The sequence below is a fragment of the Notolepis coatsorum genome (genome assembly GCF_963971535.1).
Source record: "Notolepis coatsorum genome assembly, chromosome: 6".
NCBI classification, from domain to species: domain Eukaryota; kingdom Metazoa; phylum Chordata; class Actinopteri; order Aulopiformes; family Paralepididae; genus Notolepis; species Notolepis coatsorum.
In genome coordinates, this window is record NC_140170.1 from 66,408,241 (window position 1) to 66,427,857 (window position 19,617).

A 19,617-nucleotide genomic window follows, 5' to 3' on the forward strand; every position below is an offset into this window, starting at 1 on the left:
CCGTCCCATCAGACAGCAGACTGCTCCACCTAGCCCCCGAGAGCGACGCCCATGGTCTCATCAGAGTGGGTGGTCGTCTGCGGAGAGCTCCAGACTTACCGGATGACGTCAAGTACCCGATAGTCTTAAACAGCCGACACAAGGTCACAGAGCTGATCATAAAGAAATACGACGAGGATGTGCATCACGCCGGGGCAGAGAGAGTCTTCGCGGAGATCAGACGTCGTTATTGGATACTGCAAGGGAGAGAAGCAGTGCGGCGCTTCCAGCGAACCTGTCTAGACTGTCGTAAGTGGCGAGCGCAGCCCAGTATACCCCGGATGGCTGACCTACCTCCCTGTCGCCTCCGACTCGGCGACAAGCCTTTTCACTCCACCGGTATGGACTGTTTCGGCCCGCTGTATATAAAGAAAGGAAGAGGAACCGAGAAGCGGTGGGGTATTGTATTCAAATGCATGACCACCCGAGCGATGCATATAGAACTCCTTCCAACCATGAGCACAGACTCATTCCTTATGGCCTTCCGAAGATTCACATCGCGGAAAGGCAAACCGTCTATACTATTGTCTGATCACGGGACAAACTTCAAAGGCGGAGAAAGAGAGCTGAGAGAGAGCTTCCAAGCTATGGGCCCAGAACTTAAGACCCACCTCGCTCCATCCCAGATTGACTTCCAGTTTAATCCCCCGAACGCACCTCACTTCGGTGGAACTTGGGAACGAGAAGTACGTTCAATAAAGACAGCCCTGTACGCCGTGCTTGGGGCCCAGACCGTGGCGGAAGAAGTCCTAATGACAGTCCTCACGGAGATCGAGGGAGTATTGAACTCAAAGCCCCTCGGTTACGTCTCAAGTGATGTAGCAGATGTCGACCCAGTCACCCCCAACACACTCTTGATGGGGCGGCTGGACCCCGCGCTACCACAGACAATGTACAGGCCTGAAGAAGCGAACGGCCGAAGAATGTGGAGGTACAGTCAAGTATTGGCTGACAAGTTTTGGAACAGCTTCCTACTCCACTATCTACCGTCTCTACAGACCCGCCAGAAATGGGTGAAAGAGAGAGACAATTTGACAGAAGGGACAGTCGTCATGATTATCGACCAGTCACTACCCCGAGCTATGTGGCCGGCTGGCCGCGTAAGCAAAGTGATCACCGGTGCCGACGGAAAGGTCCAAGCAGCCGAAGTGCTTGTCCAAGGACGGATCTACACCCGACCCGTGGCGAGGCTAATAGAACTGCCAAGGCTCCCCGATACTATCGATGACGACCATGACCCCATGACTTTGTGAACTGCCCGACCCCTCACAACAGACATTGAGTAGTGGACAGTGCGGTTAATCTGTCTCTGCTTAGCTAATTAGGTGGGATTAATTAGGAGGCGGCTGTTACAAAGGATCAGATTAAACCGAATATATATATTTATTGATTGATATATATTGCATAATATTTGTATATCGTTTGATATCCCTTGTATATTCCTTGTACATATACACGGAATATCCCTTTAGCCTAGTACAGACCATAATATTTCGTTCTCCTATTGGACAGCGGTCCACAGGCGCCAAGGCCATGCCTCCAGAGTCAGGTTCAAAGCCACCGTCAAGACATGTCTGTACATGCCCGGCCTTGCCCAAGAATACGAGACAGAAATGAGGTTGGCACTAGATTGTTCGCTGTGCATATAAATATGGCGCAGGTGAATACAGAAGTATGTTACCCAATAAGTTGAAGCCTCACCCACGATACTCCGTGCGGTGAAGTATGGCCTGTTTGGCCCCAAATAAGAGCATTGAGACCGCGTGCGAATTAATAACTGAATTGTCAGATTTTGGCGCTATACCGTCGAGTGCGACATATTTCTATTAAGTCAGTAATAGTCTATTTGTGTATAGTGTATCGTGCGGCTAAAGTTCTACAGTGACCAGCATCACCAACGCTTCCTCGTATCAGCTAGAGAGCTTATCCAGGCTGGGCTGCTTTCATGGCGCTTTCACCCGAGGAGCCCTAGACGAGAACCATGTGGACATGTACACTGGATTAATCTACCCGACGACTACATAGCCCTTTGCGGCTGGATTATATTTGCTTTTGGTCCTGTGATTAATGGAGCGGAGAATCGCCGACGCCTACACGTGTGTGGGATTTACCCTGTGAGGAGCCACGTCGAGTCTGCGCCTCAGAGAGCCTGAGGCAGGCTAGCTTTCTTCCCTGTGGATCTACAGGCTACGGAGAACAGCTGTATTCGTCTGTGGATCAAGATCTTATTGCACCGTCTCCCGTACTCGGAGTCTCCTTATCATCGTTGACCCAGGCTCTACTACCGACAGATCCTCTACCCCTGCTGGCTTACAACCGGGGGGACCCTTCCAGTATCTCCCGCTATATATTACTAGTGTACCATAGATATAATTCCCTAAGATTCAGGTTGTATAATTACCTCCTGCGTAACCAGAGAATGGACATTCATTATTGATTTGCCTACGCACATTCCTTTGCCTTATAAGCGCATCCAAAGTAAAATAGAGAAGTATATTATGTACCTTTTGCTGCAATAAATACTTAATTACAACTTTGTGTGGAACCGATTCATTGTGGGAAGTGTTCATCATATTTATATATCATGTACTGTATGGCCAGTAATTAAAGTACATAAGACGGTAGTGGTTTAATGATACCATACTTATCAATACAGTCAGGGAATTGTACCCCTCAGTTACAGTGTGTATTGAGCCGTACTGTATACCCATTCTGCAATCTGTTAAATAAAGTTTTCATTCATTCATTCAGACTTTCGTCTTGTTTACATCAGGTTCCCCCATTTTCAATTCATCATAATATATGACACACACTCTGTGGCAGCTTGGCGGAAAGTACGGACGTTTCTCGAAGTACTCGGAGCCGGAGGTGCATGCCATCTAAGAATGAAGTGAGTGTGTGTTATTGCAGTGGTTCTCAAACTTTTTACACCAAGTACCACCTGAGAACGTAGCTGGCTCTCCAAGTACCACCATATGACCGGCGTTAAAATACAGTCTATTCAGCTATGCACAGTTCACGCAGGAGGCAAATGTATTCCTAATACCATTATTTATTGTTAACTTTTGTCAGACACAGCCACAATGTACAAAGGGATAGCACTAGAACTAGCAAACTCTTCCACACAACCCATACAATGCAAGGGGCATTGAGAACATATAACTAACATTCTCACATAGCAAGTGAGAAAATTAAAAACAACTGTATTTCAGCAAATGTACCTCTCTCTCTCTCTCTCTCTCTCTCTCTCTCTCTCTCTCTCAGCAATTGTCCGTCATTCTCTCTCACACACACACAATTATTTTGTTACAAAAACTTAATTTCCCTGCATTCTGGTGCAGGCATTTTTGAATGTTTACCCTTTAAATGCCAGTTTGTGTGATGGCATCACAAATTATTGTTAAAAAAAACACACAAAAAGTAAAATATTTTCAATATATCAAATGCAAAGTAAATTTTTCTGGGGGGGGGTATTACAGACTAGGCATGTGTCAATGATTAGCAGCAACACAGATTTAGATTTTTTGTAATATCAGATTTAACACCAACTCTTTTCAGAAAAGTGGGAGTATTTCATTTTTTATCTGACATTACAAAAAATCTAAAAAGATAAATGGTTATGATCAGGGCTGAAGTTGAATTAAAGATTTATGACTGTTTAGAGTGACTGTATTACTCTCTGTCACAGTGATCTCCTGGTTGTTCCCCACTTAGGTTATCTAACTATCACGCCGCCGCAACCAAAAACACTGCCCTGGCCGCGTGTATATTTTAGGCAACCAACTTGTGTTTAGCGTTTCTCTGATTGGCCAATACGCCCATGTGACCACGGCAGCGCAAGAGAGCTGCAGCGCGGAAATAGGCTTTCTATTGCCTCGCGCTGCAGCGCGGAAATAGGCTGTCTATTGCCATTCTCTAAGACAAACTCTAACCTTAACCAGCTCCTTAACAGCGCCTAAACTTAACCCTTCTAACCTTAAGCAACTCCGAAACAATGCCTAACCTTAACCAACTCCGAAACAATGCCTAAACTTAACCGGCGAAAGAATGCACGTTAAAAAATATTGCCATTCTCTAAGACAAACTCTAACCTTAACCAGCTCCTTAACAGCGCCTAAACTTAACCCTTCTAACCTTAAGCAACTCCGAAACAATGCCTAACCTTAACCAACTCCGAAACAATGCTTAAAGTTATGCCTAAACTTAACGGCGAAAAAATGCGAATGCACGTTAAAAAAATATATATATAAATTAAAGGGAATCGAACTTGCCAGCAACGGGCCGTAGGATCCACAGCAATGCAGCGCTGCCAATTGAGCTAGTTCTGGATAGTAAAAAAGGGTGGATTACTGCTACAGAATGCTGCCGCGACGGAGCTCCCGCTGCTGCCGCGTCGCCGCGGGGGCGTGGCTAGACGCAAGTTGGGCGTGGTTAGACACAAGTTGGTTGCCTTTAATATTTAGGCGGCCTGGCCTGCTTCTAAGTTCAGTGGCCTGACTGCAAAAAAAAAATAAAATTTTTTAGCTTTTTTGTAAATGTTTTCAAGTACCACCAGCAGTACCACCAAGTACCACTAGTGGTACGCGTACCATAGTTTGAGAACCACTGTGTTATTGGAATGATTGATTGAAAATTGTAATGTCCGCCTTGTTTCAAACTGGTTATGCTTAGGCCCTCTTTCGAAGTCGGTTAGAGTTTATCTTTAGAGCAGGGCGATAGACCACCAGCCCTGATTCCAAACTCTAAGTCTAAGCATAACCGACTTCGAAAGAGGGCGACTTCGAAAGGGGGCCTAAGCATAACCAGTTCGAAACAAGGCGGACATTAATACAATTTTCATCAATCAATCAATCAATCAATCAATCAATCAATCAATCAATCAATCGATCAATCGATCAATCAATCAATCCAATAACACACACTCACTTAAAGGTTCGTATACTTTACGCCAGACGTACATATCAGCACGCGCCCTCTGTGACTGCCACAGGCTTGCCCAGTGAGAGGATTCTCCGGCGCTGCAGCTGGACCCTATTGGTATTTTGAGCTCATAGGAGAGCGCGTGAATGAATGTTGATTAGAGCCTTGACGTAAGTGGTTGTAGATACGGCTATACACTCTATTATGTAGACTCTACATAATATAATAATAATAATAATAATAATAATAATAATAATAATAATAATAATAATAATAATAATAATAATAATAATAATAATAATAATAATAATAATAATAATAACAATAATAATAACAATAATATTAAAATAATCACTCTAATTATAATAATAATAACTTATTTACATTTAATTATTATTTTTTTGTTTGGTTTACAAATATTACATTTTTTTTGAATGAATGAATGTTATCCCCTCACGAGCTCCTTGTAACGCGGAAGTGTACTGGTCTATTGGGTCCTTCCACGTTTCTGGCATATATATGGCTACCACTCGACAGTGTCTCCGTTGCCTACGTCACCACATTCTACCGAATAGACGAATAGACCGAATACGATGGAACAGCGTGGAACAGCCTTGTAGCGGTGGCTTCCAAACACTCTCACAAACACGTAAGTTTCATGTAAAGTTGAACAACAACGCGGATGACAGGATTACGCGTCGCTTTGAATGCGGGGGCATTCAGTAATTCATTGAAATTAAGACAAATAAGGCTATTTTAGCGTTCAATAATGAACCGGGCCTTGGAAGTTGCTTCTGATTTGGGTCATCACATTATGTTCATTAAAACAATAATTACTGAATTACAATAATTACTATGCCATAAATGTCATGTAGGCCTATGTTGTGTATGTCATAAAATGTCACTATGAATTGTGATGAATTGAAAATGGGGGACCCTGATGTAAACAAGACAAAAGTCTTTCTCTGGTCTGCATCCCCTTAACAATTGTGTGTATTGAGCCGTACTGTATTATCCCATTCTGCAATCTGTTAATAAAGTTTTCATTAATTCACTCCTTTTTGTAATGTGCCATATTATCATCCTGACCTGAAATCTTTCAATTTAGGTGCAAAGATGAGGAACATGATTCTCTTACTCACACCATGTGTGGTTCTCTCTCTCCTCGTCCACCTTACTCAAGGAGCCAGACAAGGACAGGATATAAAATGTGGGGGTATGTCTGAAACTACACAGCAGCACTGCTTTGATCTCAATCACAACCAAAAGAGGACATGTCTCTCAATCAGTCCATGATTACCTATCAAATATATACGATTGGGTCATATCATATGAGCATATCTACCCTCTTTGCAGTATACCTACCCTCCAGTATACTCCTCCAGTATATTCATTTCACATGTTGTCCATATCTGACTTTGCCCTCTGTTTTGTTTTGTTTGTTTCCAGCATGTAGGGCCCTAGTTGATGAGATGGACTGGGCCATCTCCCAGATAGATCCCAAAAAAATTATCCAGATGGGATCTTTTAGGATCAACCCAGATGGCAGCCAGTCCGTTAAAGAGGTGAGTAAGCCAAGGATGGGAAATGAACACTCCTGCCAGTCAAATGCTGGCAAAGTCTGTCTTTGGCTGGTACGTTTCTTTACTCTACCAGACACGTTGACAGCTAATTGACCAGATATTTCAATTAAAAAACTCAGGCAGACTGGTAGAACAATGAAAGTGTCTGGTGGTGAATTAATGAGTCCACCGGCCACGTGGTCCGTGGATGTAAAAGATGGTTTACTACAACAAAGCAGTCTTATCAGATGCTGTTTCAAAAACGACTGATGCTACATTTGGGTGGTCTTGATAAAGGGCATTAGCTGGTAGATTTAGGCTGTCGTGTGACCACCAGCTAATTTGTGGCGACACGCGTCTCAAATCCATCTTGAATCATAGAGCTAGCGCTGAGATTTTACCGCTTGTACTTGTATTTACAACTTTATCAGTTTTGATGCACCCTCCTGTTGATAAATGCAGGTTAACATGTTTACTTGGACCATCTGGGCATGCCCAAACCCATTCAGAAACCCCAATCAAGTGAAAGACCATTTGAAGCCATTTAGACTATGTTGACACTGCAATGACTGTATGAACGGCACAAATCACATGGAATCTGAGCTTTTCAATTCTGATTTGGGACACTTTTATAATGTGGTCCTAAATCAGATACAGGTCTTATCTTTTTTGCAATGCAACCTCAGTCTGAACAGTCATGTGACTTTCACGTCACTCTAGATGAACATTTGTCACAATTATTTATGTCATCTTCTTTATTGTTCATTTGTGCATGCGGGTCAGTTCAGGGGCGTGACCAGTTCACACTGGGATCTGATATTGGCCACGTTTAAAAAAGATTATGCGACAGTGGCTCAGGAGGTAGAGCGGTCGTCTGGTAGTCGGAAGGTTCCCAGTTAGATTCCTGCTCCTCCCGGGCAGCATGTCGTTGTGTCCTTGAGCAAGACACTTAACCCCTAACTGCTCCCGATGAGCAGGTTGGCACCTTGCATGGTCGCCTCCGCCGTCGGTGTGTGAATGGGTTATTGTGAGGAAATCTTTTTTTAAACTGCTATATAAACGCACCATTTACGTGTTTATATTATTGCGGACATATTGGATTTAAGATTGGAACACTCCAGAACATACTGGAACATTCAGACAATGTAAAAATGACATATTGGAATAATCTAGAACATCGAAGCATTCTTTGATATATGGAGCATTCTGGAATATCAGCAATACGTGGTCATTCACTCTACCAGAAGCCCCTCGGGGGAATAATCAACAGCTATCTAGATGCAGAACCACAGAGCCATCATAGCCGGCCGGCTGAAAGATTACTCTACACAACGATCATCGCCCACCCCGGTCAGGGGAAATGCTGCATATACGTATTTAAAAACTGTTTTTTATTAATGGGAAATAATTTCACTACTTCTCCAATTTATACTTTAGATGTTTAAGCATAGCAATGCTCTTTTAAGATCTAAGTTAATGTTCTCTTCCTTTTACTTGTTTTTTTTTCTTTTTCATCCGCTCTCTCTGATTTATTGAGGCTCTCTCTTCAGTTCAATACCTTCATATTATTCATGGGTTACTATAAATTACACAAGTTCATATAAAATGTAAGTGATTAGGGCATGACAATTGAAGCTTATTTTTGGTCTTTATTTTTAGTTTATCTCATTTAAATTTTTATTTATTTATTTTTTACGGGTAAGTGGCCAAGCCACAGTCGACATTCTACTTATGGTAGAATTTAGAGTGTTAGATCCTATGGTATACATAGGAATGTTAAGGATAATTGGATCATTCTGGGATATCCGGTGGTGCAAGGGAGGGAGTCATACGCAAAGGTTGTGTTCATGGAACACAATCCTGTACGACTCTCGGTGGGAGGGAAGGGTAGGGGATTTTTATTTGTATATATGTATGTTTTTAAGCTCGGCTCTCAACGGGACCTCACTAGTGGGATGTATATCTATTATTGCCTCGCACTCTAGAAGCATTACCAAAAATTACAATGCAACATGTATAGACTATGGCTAGTTTGAATATAATGATATGGAACACCGGGGGAATAAATAACCAACTCAAACGCAAAAGCGTGCTCACACTGATGAAAAAAGAACATGTGGACATTGCTCTGCTAAGCGAAACACACATTCTAGGGAAAGACATAGGTAAATTAGCGGACAACATATACCATAATATCAGTCACTCCTCTATTGGTACGAGAACTCGGGGTGTAGCAATAGTCGTTAAACGTAAGTTGAATATTGTACTAAAGGGAGTATGGTCTGATGTAGAAGGTCGGATAACTATAGCTAAGATTGAACATAAGAACAGGAAAATAGCGTTGATAGCGGTATACGCCCCAAATTTGTACGAAGAAGATTTCTTCACTACACTAACCAATGCAATGTTAGACATTCCCGATTACTCATTTATAATAGGAGCGGATTTTAATGCCATCTGGAACCCAAGGATGGACAAATCTTACCTCGCCTTTTCCAGCGAACAAAAGAATTCATCGAAGGCATTAAAGGATTGGTCAAAGATTACAGGTGTAAAGGACTTATGGCGGTTACTTAATCCCACGACCCGAAAGTACTCTTGTCGATCTGCGAGACATAAGACACTATCCAGAATAGATTATGTCTTTGCATCACAGAGACTATTTGATAATTATGAAGTGGAAATGATACCCAACGCACTATCAGATCACTGTTATTTACTCCTTAAAGGTAAATTTGGTATACTATCCTCCCGAGCCCCAAGATGGCGATTTAACTCGTTGCTGCTTAACAACAAGGAATTCATTACACAACTCAAAGAAGCTCTTATAGTATTCCAACGGGAGAATGCAAACTCGGTGCAAGACCCCAGAATAATATGGATGTCGGTAAAGGGAATGATCAAAGACTTCACGGATAGCTTTTCCTCCAAAATGCGCAAGAATCAAAGCACAAAACTGGATGAGCTGGAAACGCTTTACTCAACGTTATTTAATTCTCTGAAATACAACAACTCAACTCGACTAGAAAATCAAGTTAACGTACTAAAAATAGAGATCAATGCCATATACAGACAACAATCGGAAATACAAATACGCAGCACAAGACAACAGCAGTACTCCCATGGTTCCAAACCCAGCCACCTATTAGCCATGCGATTAAGAATTTGCAGATATAACTACCATTAGAGCACAACAAGTACTTGTAACAGATCCTGTAAAAATAAACGATACATTCAAAGTATTCTACTCCGACTTATATAAATCAGAAATGACCTTCGATCAAAACAAAATGGACACATTTCTTAATCAAATTATTCTCCCTAAACTTTCAGAGGATGACGCTAAACAGTTAGAAATACTGATCACACTAGAGGAACTCAAGAAGGCCATAACCGCAATGAAAAGTGGTAAGGCTCCAGGAAGAGACGGTTTCCCATCAGAAATGTACCTTTCTTGTTGGGACATAACCTGCCCCTTATTACTAAATATGATCTTATACTCAGTCAAGGAGGGGAACTTCCATAAAATTGACAATATTGCACTCATAACAGTCCTCCTTAAAAAAGACAAAGACCCCAACGAGTGCGGTAGTTATAGACCTTTAAGCCTCCTCGGAACAGATATCAAACTGTACTCTAAGGTATTAGCCATCAGATTACAAAAGCATATGACGTCTTTAGTTCACCCGGACCAAACTGGCTTCATAGGAGGCCGCCTGATCACTGAGAACATAAGACGTATACTGCACGTACTTGATGCCGACAAGGAGGACACCATACCTAAGGCGATGCTGTCCCTGGATGCTATGAAGGCCTTTGACAGGCTGGAATGGTCGTATCTGTGGGCAGTGCTAGAAAGGATGGGGTTAGGAAAAGGATTCATCGATATGATTAAAGTATTATACAAAGACCCATCGGCCATGATTACAACAGGCACAATCATCTCTGAAATATTTCCGGTATCACGCTCTGCCAGACAGGGTTGTCCTCTTAGTCCCGGACTGTTCAATCTATCATTAGAGCCTTTAGCACAATATATAAGACAATCCCAATCCATAGAACGTAATCAAGGGCACACAACAAAAAATTTGTTTATATGCGGACGATGTAATATTGTTCATGAAAAACCCCAACACCACATTGCCTCATCTGCTCAAGTTGATTGAGGACTTTGGTGATTTATCGGGATTTAAGATAAATTGGCCGAAGTCGGCTTTCCTTCCACTTAACACCCCTGCAAAAAAAGATACAACCCTCCCAGGACAGATACCGATGGTAAAACATTTCAGATGCTTGGGAGTGGAAATATTCCCTACCATAAGACAAACGGTGAAGCACAACTACACAAAAATCCAAAACAAAATCAAAGACGACCTTGATAGATGGGCAAAACTTAAAAACACAGTACAAGCACGGATATCAATAGTTAAGATGGATGTACTACCTAAAATCAACTTCTTCTGTTCAATGCTACCGTTACCCCCTCCAGAGGGTTACTGGAAAAGATTACACTCCTCCACATACAAATTTATTTGGAATAACAAACCACCACGTATAAAAAGATCCACCGCACAGAGAAATAAAGCAGATGGTGGCATGGCATTTCCAGATTTTTTCCTATATTTTAAGGCGTACTCATTAAGTCCATTGACAACATGGTTTGACTCCCAAGCATTAGCATCTTGGAGAAAAATAGAAGAAAACATAGTAGCCCCACATAGACTGAAGGACATAGCATACACTAAACTACCAATCAAGCACTGTGAACGAAAATTTGGCCCCATAATTACTCATGCGATCCGGATATGGCGTGAATCACAAAAAAAAAATCCTAACCCACAAGAATGGCACAATCATACTCCCTTATTCAATAACAATGCTCTCTTAATTGGAAAACGACCTATAAGATTCCCTATATGGGAAGAGCAAGGCATACACTCATTAGGGGATGTTTTTAACAAACAGGGTTTTTGTAGTGATAAAGAAATACGCAAAAAATTTAATCTCACCAAGTCCACATGGCTTTTTCACAAACAGTTAGAGCTATGTTTGAAGTCTCACGGTGTTCCATTAGACAGACCAATTGAACACCACAGATACCACAAATTCTTCTACTCAAGAGAGACATCGAGAGGTTTTGTTTCAGAATTTTATCATCAATTACTAACGTCCTCGTATGAAACCCTCCAACTTGACTCTGTCTGGAGGAGGGATATACCAGACCTGGAAAATTACTTTGATTGGCAAGGAGCCTGGGCAAATGTCCGACTTACATCAAGGAACCCGGATCATCAACAAATCAATCTTAACTATATTCACAGGACATACTTGACTCCTATAAGACTGTGCCGAATGGGGCTCAAACAAGATTCCAAATGCACCCAATGTACAAATGGGGACGAAGGGACATTTATGCACATGTATTGGGACTGCTCACCAGTTAAGGCATTCTGGAAAGATGTGACCCAACAAATATCAAAACTCGTATCTTGGAATATACCTGTACACCCCTCGGTATTGCTGTTGAATGATGTTTTTGAGTTTGCAGTGAATCCACAGCTAAAGAGATTGGTTTTATCGGGTATCACAGTAGCCAAAAAGCTGATCGCATCACGCTGGTTTCAACCGGAAAAAATGTGCCGTAAAGTTTGGTTTCTTACATATCTCGATGTAATTTACCATGAAATATCTACAGCAAGAATTCTGGGTCTCAATGAATCCAAAATGTCAATGTGGTTAGAAGTGGTGGAGAGAATAAAAGCTAGCTTATAATGGTAGTGTCTGGTTAGGTGCGAGGGATAGTGGAGGTACTTCTCAAGGTGGGGTCCGGGAGGGGGGGGTTCGAGCTGAGCATATGTGTGTAGGTTTTTTTTTTTTAGATAACAGGTATTATGGGTATATCTTATATAAAACAACTAACTAAAAGGTGATCTCATTGGATGTGCCCTGACAATTAATGCTTGTATATCTTATCGTGTGTTGTCATGTTTGTTTATATGTTTGTTTAAAAAATAATAAAAAAATAAAATACAATAAACGCACCATTTACCATTTATAATGTGAACAGCCAAACAAAAAAGTTTATCTGTACCTTTATCTGAGTTAGGACCACACATGAAAGTGACCCAAATCAGAATTGAAAAAAAACGTTACTCCATATGATTTGTGCTGCTATGAAAAACGGATCCGAGTCACATTTTAACAAAAAAGAATCAGATTTGGGCCACTTTTGCCTGCAGTCTGATTTATAACGTAGCCTTAGATGGTCAAAAAATAAATATGTAAAGGAAAAAAAACACTGAAGTCGGGGAATATTCAGACTCAAAATAGCCCCTCATTTATCCTCACAGGTTCCTCTGGCCCGCTCGGAGGGGAACCTCCTGTGGCTGATGGAGAACGTGTGCGAGAGGATGAAGGACTACGGGGAGCGCGTGGATCCGTCCACGACCAGAGCGACCTACGAGAGGGTCGTCCCCCGAAACGGCCGACCCATGGAGCTCTCTGAGGCAAAACTGGATTCCAGAGTTACGTCCAGCTTGAAGTTTGCGGTGAGTACAACTCAATGTATTTATTTAGTCGACATGATAAAGCTTCTTCAATCGATATCTGATTACTATTACTAAGTAATATACCTTGCCTATATTACTACCTACTATGCTAATGTCTACACTACTCTGCACTCAAGACTTTAAATCACTTTAAAGTTTAAACATTCACTTTAAACACTTTTTGAACATTACATTGTGTTTTATATATTTATTCTTACACATTTGCACTACCTCTTCTACCTCATTTGCTTTTTGTACATTGTATAATAATTTTGTATAGTGTTTGGTCTTTTCCTCTTTTACTGTATGAAGCACAATCTCAGGAGGGTCATACAAAACCAAGCATTTCACTATAATGTACATGTACCCTATATCCTATATGTGACAAATAAAACAAAACTTGAGACTGTAGCACTCAAGTTCGACACTGTTCGACGAACAATGTTACTGTCCCTTAGCTGCCAGAGTTGTATCCTTCCTGCTGACTTGTTGTACACAACTTGTAAGTCACTTTGGATAAAAGCGTCAGCTAAATGTATATATTAATGTAAAGCTGATGTTTGAGGCCCGGATAACCCACGACAGCATAATGAATCGTAGGTCCAAATTTTTTTTCAATGCGATCGGGTGAAGCCATAGGTTCACGTTAGTAGAAAAGTCCGCCCGGAGCGTTTTCAGTGTGGCACCCGGTCTGGAACAGGGGTTACTGCATTCTTGATACAGCGCCACTAGCAGGATCTGGCCATTACTGCACATTCTGAGTCCCAATATGCCTTTTCCATGCAAAATACAACTCCCTGACATTGAATAGGCTATTAAAATCGAATAAAAGAAAAAACTATTTTTGGCTGTCAACCGCTGGCTCCCAATAACGTATATATACGTGGTTAGCCAGGAATGTGTTAATCGTTGCAACTTGCATGGTCAGAATGTCTCATTCACATGCTAAGCTGTTCTCCAGGACTTCTGCATGTGTTGAGCAGCATGGTGAGAGGTTGGTCCAGAGCACCTTCTCTCCCCACAAACCTGAAGCACACTTGCTAATTGACCTGTGTGTGTGTACTTATTACATCTGACTAGTTTGTTGACATAATGCGTGTTGTAAATGCTGCTGCACAACTGCTAGTGCTGTCCGCCTCGACTACTAAAGAAATTCTTTGTTGACTAATAGTCATAGGATTTGTCTATCGATTTTGATGTTTTAATCTCCAAATCTATATTACAAATCAGTTTTTTTCACATGCATTAATGCAGAAGAATCTTTTAAATCTAGTGATTACCAGACGAAATAACTCATTCAATGTGGAGAAAAGCATAGAAATCTTCCCCAAAGAGGGGCGGCTACGTGGTGTAGTGGGCAAGGCACTCGCCACGAAATGCTGGAGACGCTGGGCTCGTCAGTTCGAGCCCAGCGCTCCACATTTGCTTTCAGTTTAGCTGGTCGTCCGTACTAATACACATTGGCCGTATTAGGGGGTGGGAAACTGATGGGTGGGGATCGGGCGTTGTGGACAGCGACTCCTACAGGTCGGTTGGTGCGCCTGCGCAGTAGAATCAGGAAGTGTCGGGGGCAGCGTGAGCCTCCCACGCGTTACTCCTCGCCACTGAGAGATCGAGCTGCGCAGGTGAAAAGATGCGACTGCTGTTACCTCAAGTACCGGAGGGGACTTGTGCTATGTATGACTTAGTCCACATTGCAGCCGGCTTGTGGGAGGCAAGAAACAGCGTCCGTGACAGGGGAGGGTTGAATTGGATGATACGAAATTGGGATGGGAGAAAATATAGAAAAATGGGAGAAAAAGTGGATAAAAAAAAAAAAAAAATCCCCCAAAGACGTATTGGTCGACTAAGACCAAACCAACCGACTATGAGGGGTCAGCCCCATCCTGTACATTTAGGTAGACTGATAAATTCCCATAATTCTCATTTGATCAGTCTGACAACTACATTTGAGGTGTCAACCCTTGCTAATGCTCTTAGCAGACTGCTTGAACTCTGCCTGTGCTTCGTTCAATGATCTCTACTGTATGACATCATTACCCTCTGTCCCTTCTTTGAGTCATAACATAGAAATGGATCAATGTACTCATTCTATATATATTATGACTGAGTCATAACCTCTCACTGAATAGAGAGGCGAATATGAACTGCCATACATTTTCTTTCCCGAAATATGGTCCCATGGTGGCTAGCGGAAGCGGAGGGCCTACGCCTCACTAAGTCTGTGATGAGGGGTGAATAGTGGAAAGAAACGACAACAACATTGAATGAATTGTGGAGAATAAATTAAATCGGAATCTCATGTGAATTCATCACACAGTGAATTTAGCTAAATGTAACATCATTCATTTTGACTCTTTACTGCAGTGTGAGACAATTGGGGAACAGTATGAAGATGAAATCATTGAATTCTTCCATCACGAGACGGACAATGTCAAGGACAAGCTTTGCAGCAAGAGGACAGGTATGTACACGTTTCATTTAAATATAAATATAAATGCACCATTTAAAAGTGGCATGATAAAACATTTTGAATCTGGATTCATTGCGATGTGCAATGTTGCTGAACTGTTAAAGTTTGTTATTTTTGCAACTAAACAAATTTATTTTGCTCAGGAAATAATTTAAAGGAACTTTTGTTTGATATTGAAAGAGAGCTTGAAATTCTCAACTTGGTTTGATGTTAATACATTTTCTCTCAATATTAAGAACTAAATTTATGGTTTTTGGTAATCGAAAAGAAATAGAGGGGGATATTGAGTTAAAAAGATGTGATGTAAAAATAGAAAGAGAGTTTCTGAGATAAAATTTCTAGGGGTAGTTATTGACCAGAAATTAACATGGAAACAACATGTTAACTACGTATATTCAAGGGAAAATATCTAAGTCGGTAGCAATATTGTATAAATGTAAGGAGGATATATTAAACTACAAAGCCTTGTACATCATTTACTGCTCACTTATACTTCCTTACTGTGTGGAAGTATGGGGGTCGACAAATAAAAATATTGTAAATCCAATAGTCTTACTGCAAAAGCGGGCCATTCGTATTATAAAGTCTCATGTTATGAAATGTAATGATTTGGTTTATTATAAAATTATGCAAATGTACAGAGCTAAAGCAAAGTTACTCCCGGACGGGGTGCAAATGTTTTCTTCAATACATGAAAGAAAATATGATTTGAGAGATATTTATAAATTTACTGTTCAAAAAGCTAAGAAATGGATTAAAAGGAGGTGTATTTCTATTATTGGGGTTAACTTGTGGAACAATGCTGATATACAGTACAGTTAAGAATGAGTAATTCGCTTTTGGTTTTTAAGAAAATGGTTTGGAGAGCTATTTTTGAAAACTACATAGGTGAATAATACTGTTTTTTGCAATTTTCTTTTAGAATACTGTTTGAGTCTTAATTTTGTTAAGAATATAGGACGGGCATGTATAAGCATTAGGCTTCAGTCTGTACCTTTTCAGTCACTCTAAAATCAAATATTGTTAAATGATTGTGCATAATTGTATTGTGTGAGATGATGACTGAATAAACTACTACTACCTATTTGTAATACAATTCTTCTGTTTTGTTCTGCAGACCTTTGCGACACTGCTCTGAAAATGCGCCACGATGAGCTTTGATCTTTTCCCGCCTTTTCACAACGCTACCTTCACTAGCCGGCGGACATGGGGCTGCTGGGCCGCACAACACTACCGCCTCACTCCATGGTGGTGGTGAGAGATTATACACCTCCTTTCTACGTAAAGGTGCTGTAAGTGGTGTTTTTACCGCCCTGCAGTATACAAAAAAAATTATTTTCTGGTATCCTTTCCCACTTTATCCAATCAGGAGAGAGAACCCTAGATATTTTTACTTATTTCAAGATTTCTTGAAAGTGTGGAGTTCTCTCTCCTGATTGGATCAACTGGGAACGGGATACGAGACAATGTATTTTCTGTTTACTGCAGAGTGGAGGGACTGGGAGACTCATGTTACTGTCCAGTCAATCTATATCAGTGATGGCTGTCTGTAGTGTAGAGCTATTAGTTTAACATGTAGAGCACTTATTTGAACAAACAAAAAATACCACTTACAGCACTTTTTTTTTTTTTTTTTTTTTTTACATTTCAAAATCCCACCTAATATTAGATTCACATAATGTTATTTCTATGATCTCTAGAGAGAGTTTAGTTTAGACTTGAAAAAAACTGTCATAACGTTACCCAGAAATAAAATAATAATACAAGTCTGGATTTTAGACTGGGATTTCCTCTCTCAGCACTGTGTGGCACTGTTCCACTGACGATGAATAAGGTACCAGCTGTGGATATACACTGTACCCCTAGGGTGATTTCTTTTTTTCCAAGGATATGGTTACATTCTTTGGTTTACAGATGTTACTACTAGTATGATGTAAAACTATATTAGATGTAACAAAAATGCATTTTATCAGCCTCCCGTTCACTGTCTCTTGAAGCGGCTCCAGAAACTGTCTCCTCATGACATCACAGAGTTTGAATCAAAATTCTCTGTTTCTGAGCTTTTGAAATCGAGTTCAAACAAATGTTCACAAAATGTTTATTGATCTATCCAAAATCACAGGAGTAACTTGTATAAAGTCGGGGTGAATTTTCAATTTCAGTAAAAGACGGAATTCTCTAATAGAACAATACTCTGCTAAAAGTAAATGTATTCTATTCAAAATGTCTTCTATTCAGAATTCTTCTTAAATACAAGTATTTGCTTTTTAAAAGTCTAAACTTATATGAAACATAATTCACACATGCTTATCACGTGAGACAATTCAGTGAATATCTGTGAGCAATTCTCTCCCAAATCTCCAGAGGAGCAAGACTTTTATTCAATCGGCTATAGTCAGTTCTACAATTCAACAATTGTTTGTTATTCTTGTCCATCCACTTATAAAGGTTGCATACAGACGGTATCGTGTTCCACCACCTAGAGATCAACACTGTCTATTATGAACGTGGTGGGGATATGATTACTGTGGGATTCTACATCGAACACGACCTTCTTGTTACTGCAAAGTCCTCGTGCTGTGCCATTGAATTAGAACGCTCAAGTTCTCAATAATCGCTCTTGACGTGTGTGTGAAACGACTGCCTTATTGTATCGTGAAGATTATCTCGACACTTCCATTTTTATACATCTTTTGTAAGATTGTTTCTGTTTTCTTGTCTTACGTCAATGGAAATATATTTATACAACATCAATGTGAGTTTAGCTTCTTGTTTCTAAATGAGTATTGTTTTTGTTCTTTTCACCCTTTTACACTAGTGGTTCTCAAAATGGGGTCTGGGGGCCCCCAGGGGTCTTTAAGGGGGTTCCCAGAAAAATGGGGAATATTATTACACTAGTATTTTGTTTGGTAGAAATTAACATGATGAAAGAATGACTGTTCTGAGCATAGGTTTCATTCTCTCCACTATAGATAGGAATTCTTAACTAAATCATATCTAACAACCAAAATCTTCTCTGATAAGTGTCCCTGGCACAAAATCTTCTCTGATAATGGTCCCTGGCACAACCTTCTCTGATAAGGGTCCCTGGCACAAATCCTTCTCTGATAAGGGTCCTTGGCACAAAATCATATCGAACAACTAAAATCTTCTCTGATAAAGGTCCCTGGCACAAAATCATGAAATATGGTCCATGGCCTACATATCAATGTGGCCGTTCTTTGTGTGAAAATGTTTGAAAACCACTTATTTACACTATGGGCAGAAGAGTGGCAGAGTAGTACATGCTTTTAATCACCATCTTTTTGTGAAAGTCAGCATTATGATTTTCATGTCTGTATATGCCTGGATGGGGCAGGTACAATTTATCAAAATTACACTATTTTGATTGACTATTAAAATTCAATCCCAAGGTGTGCTGCAAATGGTGATCAATAAAGGAATATCTGATCTTAATAAGAGCACCATACAGCGCCATAAATATAGACTTGTTTGAAGATATAAAAAATGTATGGAACTGCCAGAATGATCTGTTTTTGGAGATTCATATTAAATGTATGCTTGCAGTAAATTAAAGTGTTTTTTTTATTTGATTGTATCCACTTTTTCAAAAAAAAAAATCTCTCATCCCAATTTCGCCTCGCCAATTCTCCCTTCAATTCTCCCCTCCCCTGTCTCGAACGTTGCTAGACTATGCCTCCCTCTGGTCGGCTGCAGTGAGGACCAAGCCTTGCATCACGTGTCCCCTCCGGTACACGAGGAGGCAGCTGTTGCATCTTTTCACCTGTACAGCGCGATCTCTCAGTGGTGAGGAGTAACACATGGGAGGCTCACGCTGCCCCCGATACTTCCTGATTCTGCTGTACAGGCGCACCAACCGACCTGTAGGAGTCGCTGTCTACAACGTCCAATCCCCACCCACCGGCTTTCCCACCACTAACACTGCCAATTGTGTTAGTATGACGACTGGCCAAGCCGGTAGCAACGCAGAGAGCTGGGCTGTGTTAGTGGCGAGCGCCTTGCCCACTGCGCCACTCAGCCGCCCTTGAAAGTGTTTTTTAACTACGTTGTACTT

At 40.9% G+C, this 19,617-nt stretch overlaps 1 protein-coding gene across 1 annotated transcript; it reads left to right on the plus strand.

Annotated features, from left to right (window-relative positions):
* The first annotated feature begins 5,538 nt into the window (after positions 1–5,538).
* cnpy2 (canopy FGF signaling regulator 2) lies at positions 5,539–18,919 on the plus strand. The gene is made up of 6 exons (XM_084316771.1): positions 5,539–5,608; positions 6,068–6,175; positions 6,409–6,524; positions 12,872–13,069; positions 15,437–15,533; positions 16,660–18,919. Exons 2-6 carry the CDS (start codon positions 6,076–6,078, stop codon positions 16,701–16,703), a joined length of 555 nt encoding a protein of 184 aa, XP_084172897.1. The 5' UTR covers positions 5,539–5,608; positions 6,068–6,075; the 3' UTR covers positions 16,704–18,919.
* The last annotated feature ends 698 nt before the right edge of the window (positions 18,920–19,617 follow it).

Bases quoted from the DNA above. Each gene is read 5' to 3' on its own strand.
- cnpy2 (XM_084316771.1), top strand. From the start codon at position 6,076: ATGAGGAACATGATTCTCTTACTCACACCATGTGTGGTTCTCTCTCTC. The intron at 6,176-6,408 runs GTATGTCTGAAA...GTTTGTTTCCAG, and splicing joins ACAGGATATAAAATGTGGGG to CATGTAGGGCCCTAGTTGAT. The intron at 6,525-12,871 runs GTGAGTAAGCCA...TTATCCTCACAG, and splicing joins GCAGCCAGTCCGTTAAAGAG to GTTCCTCTGGCCCGCTCGGA.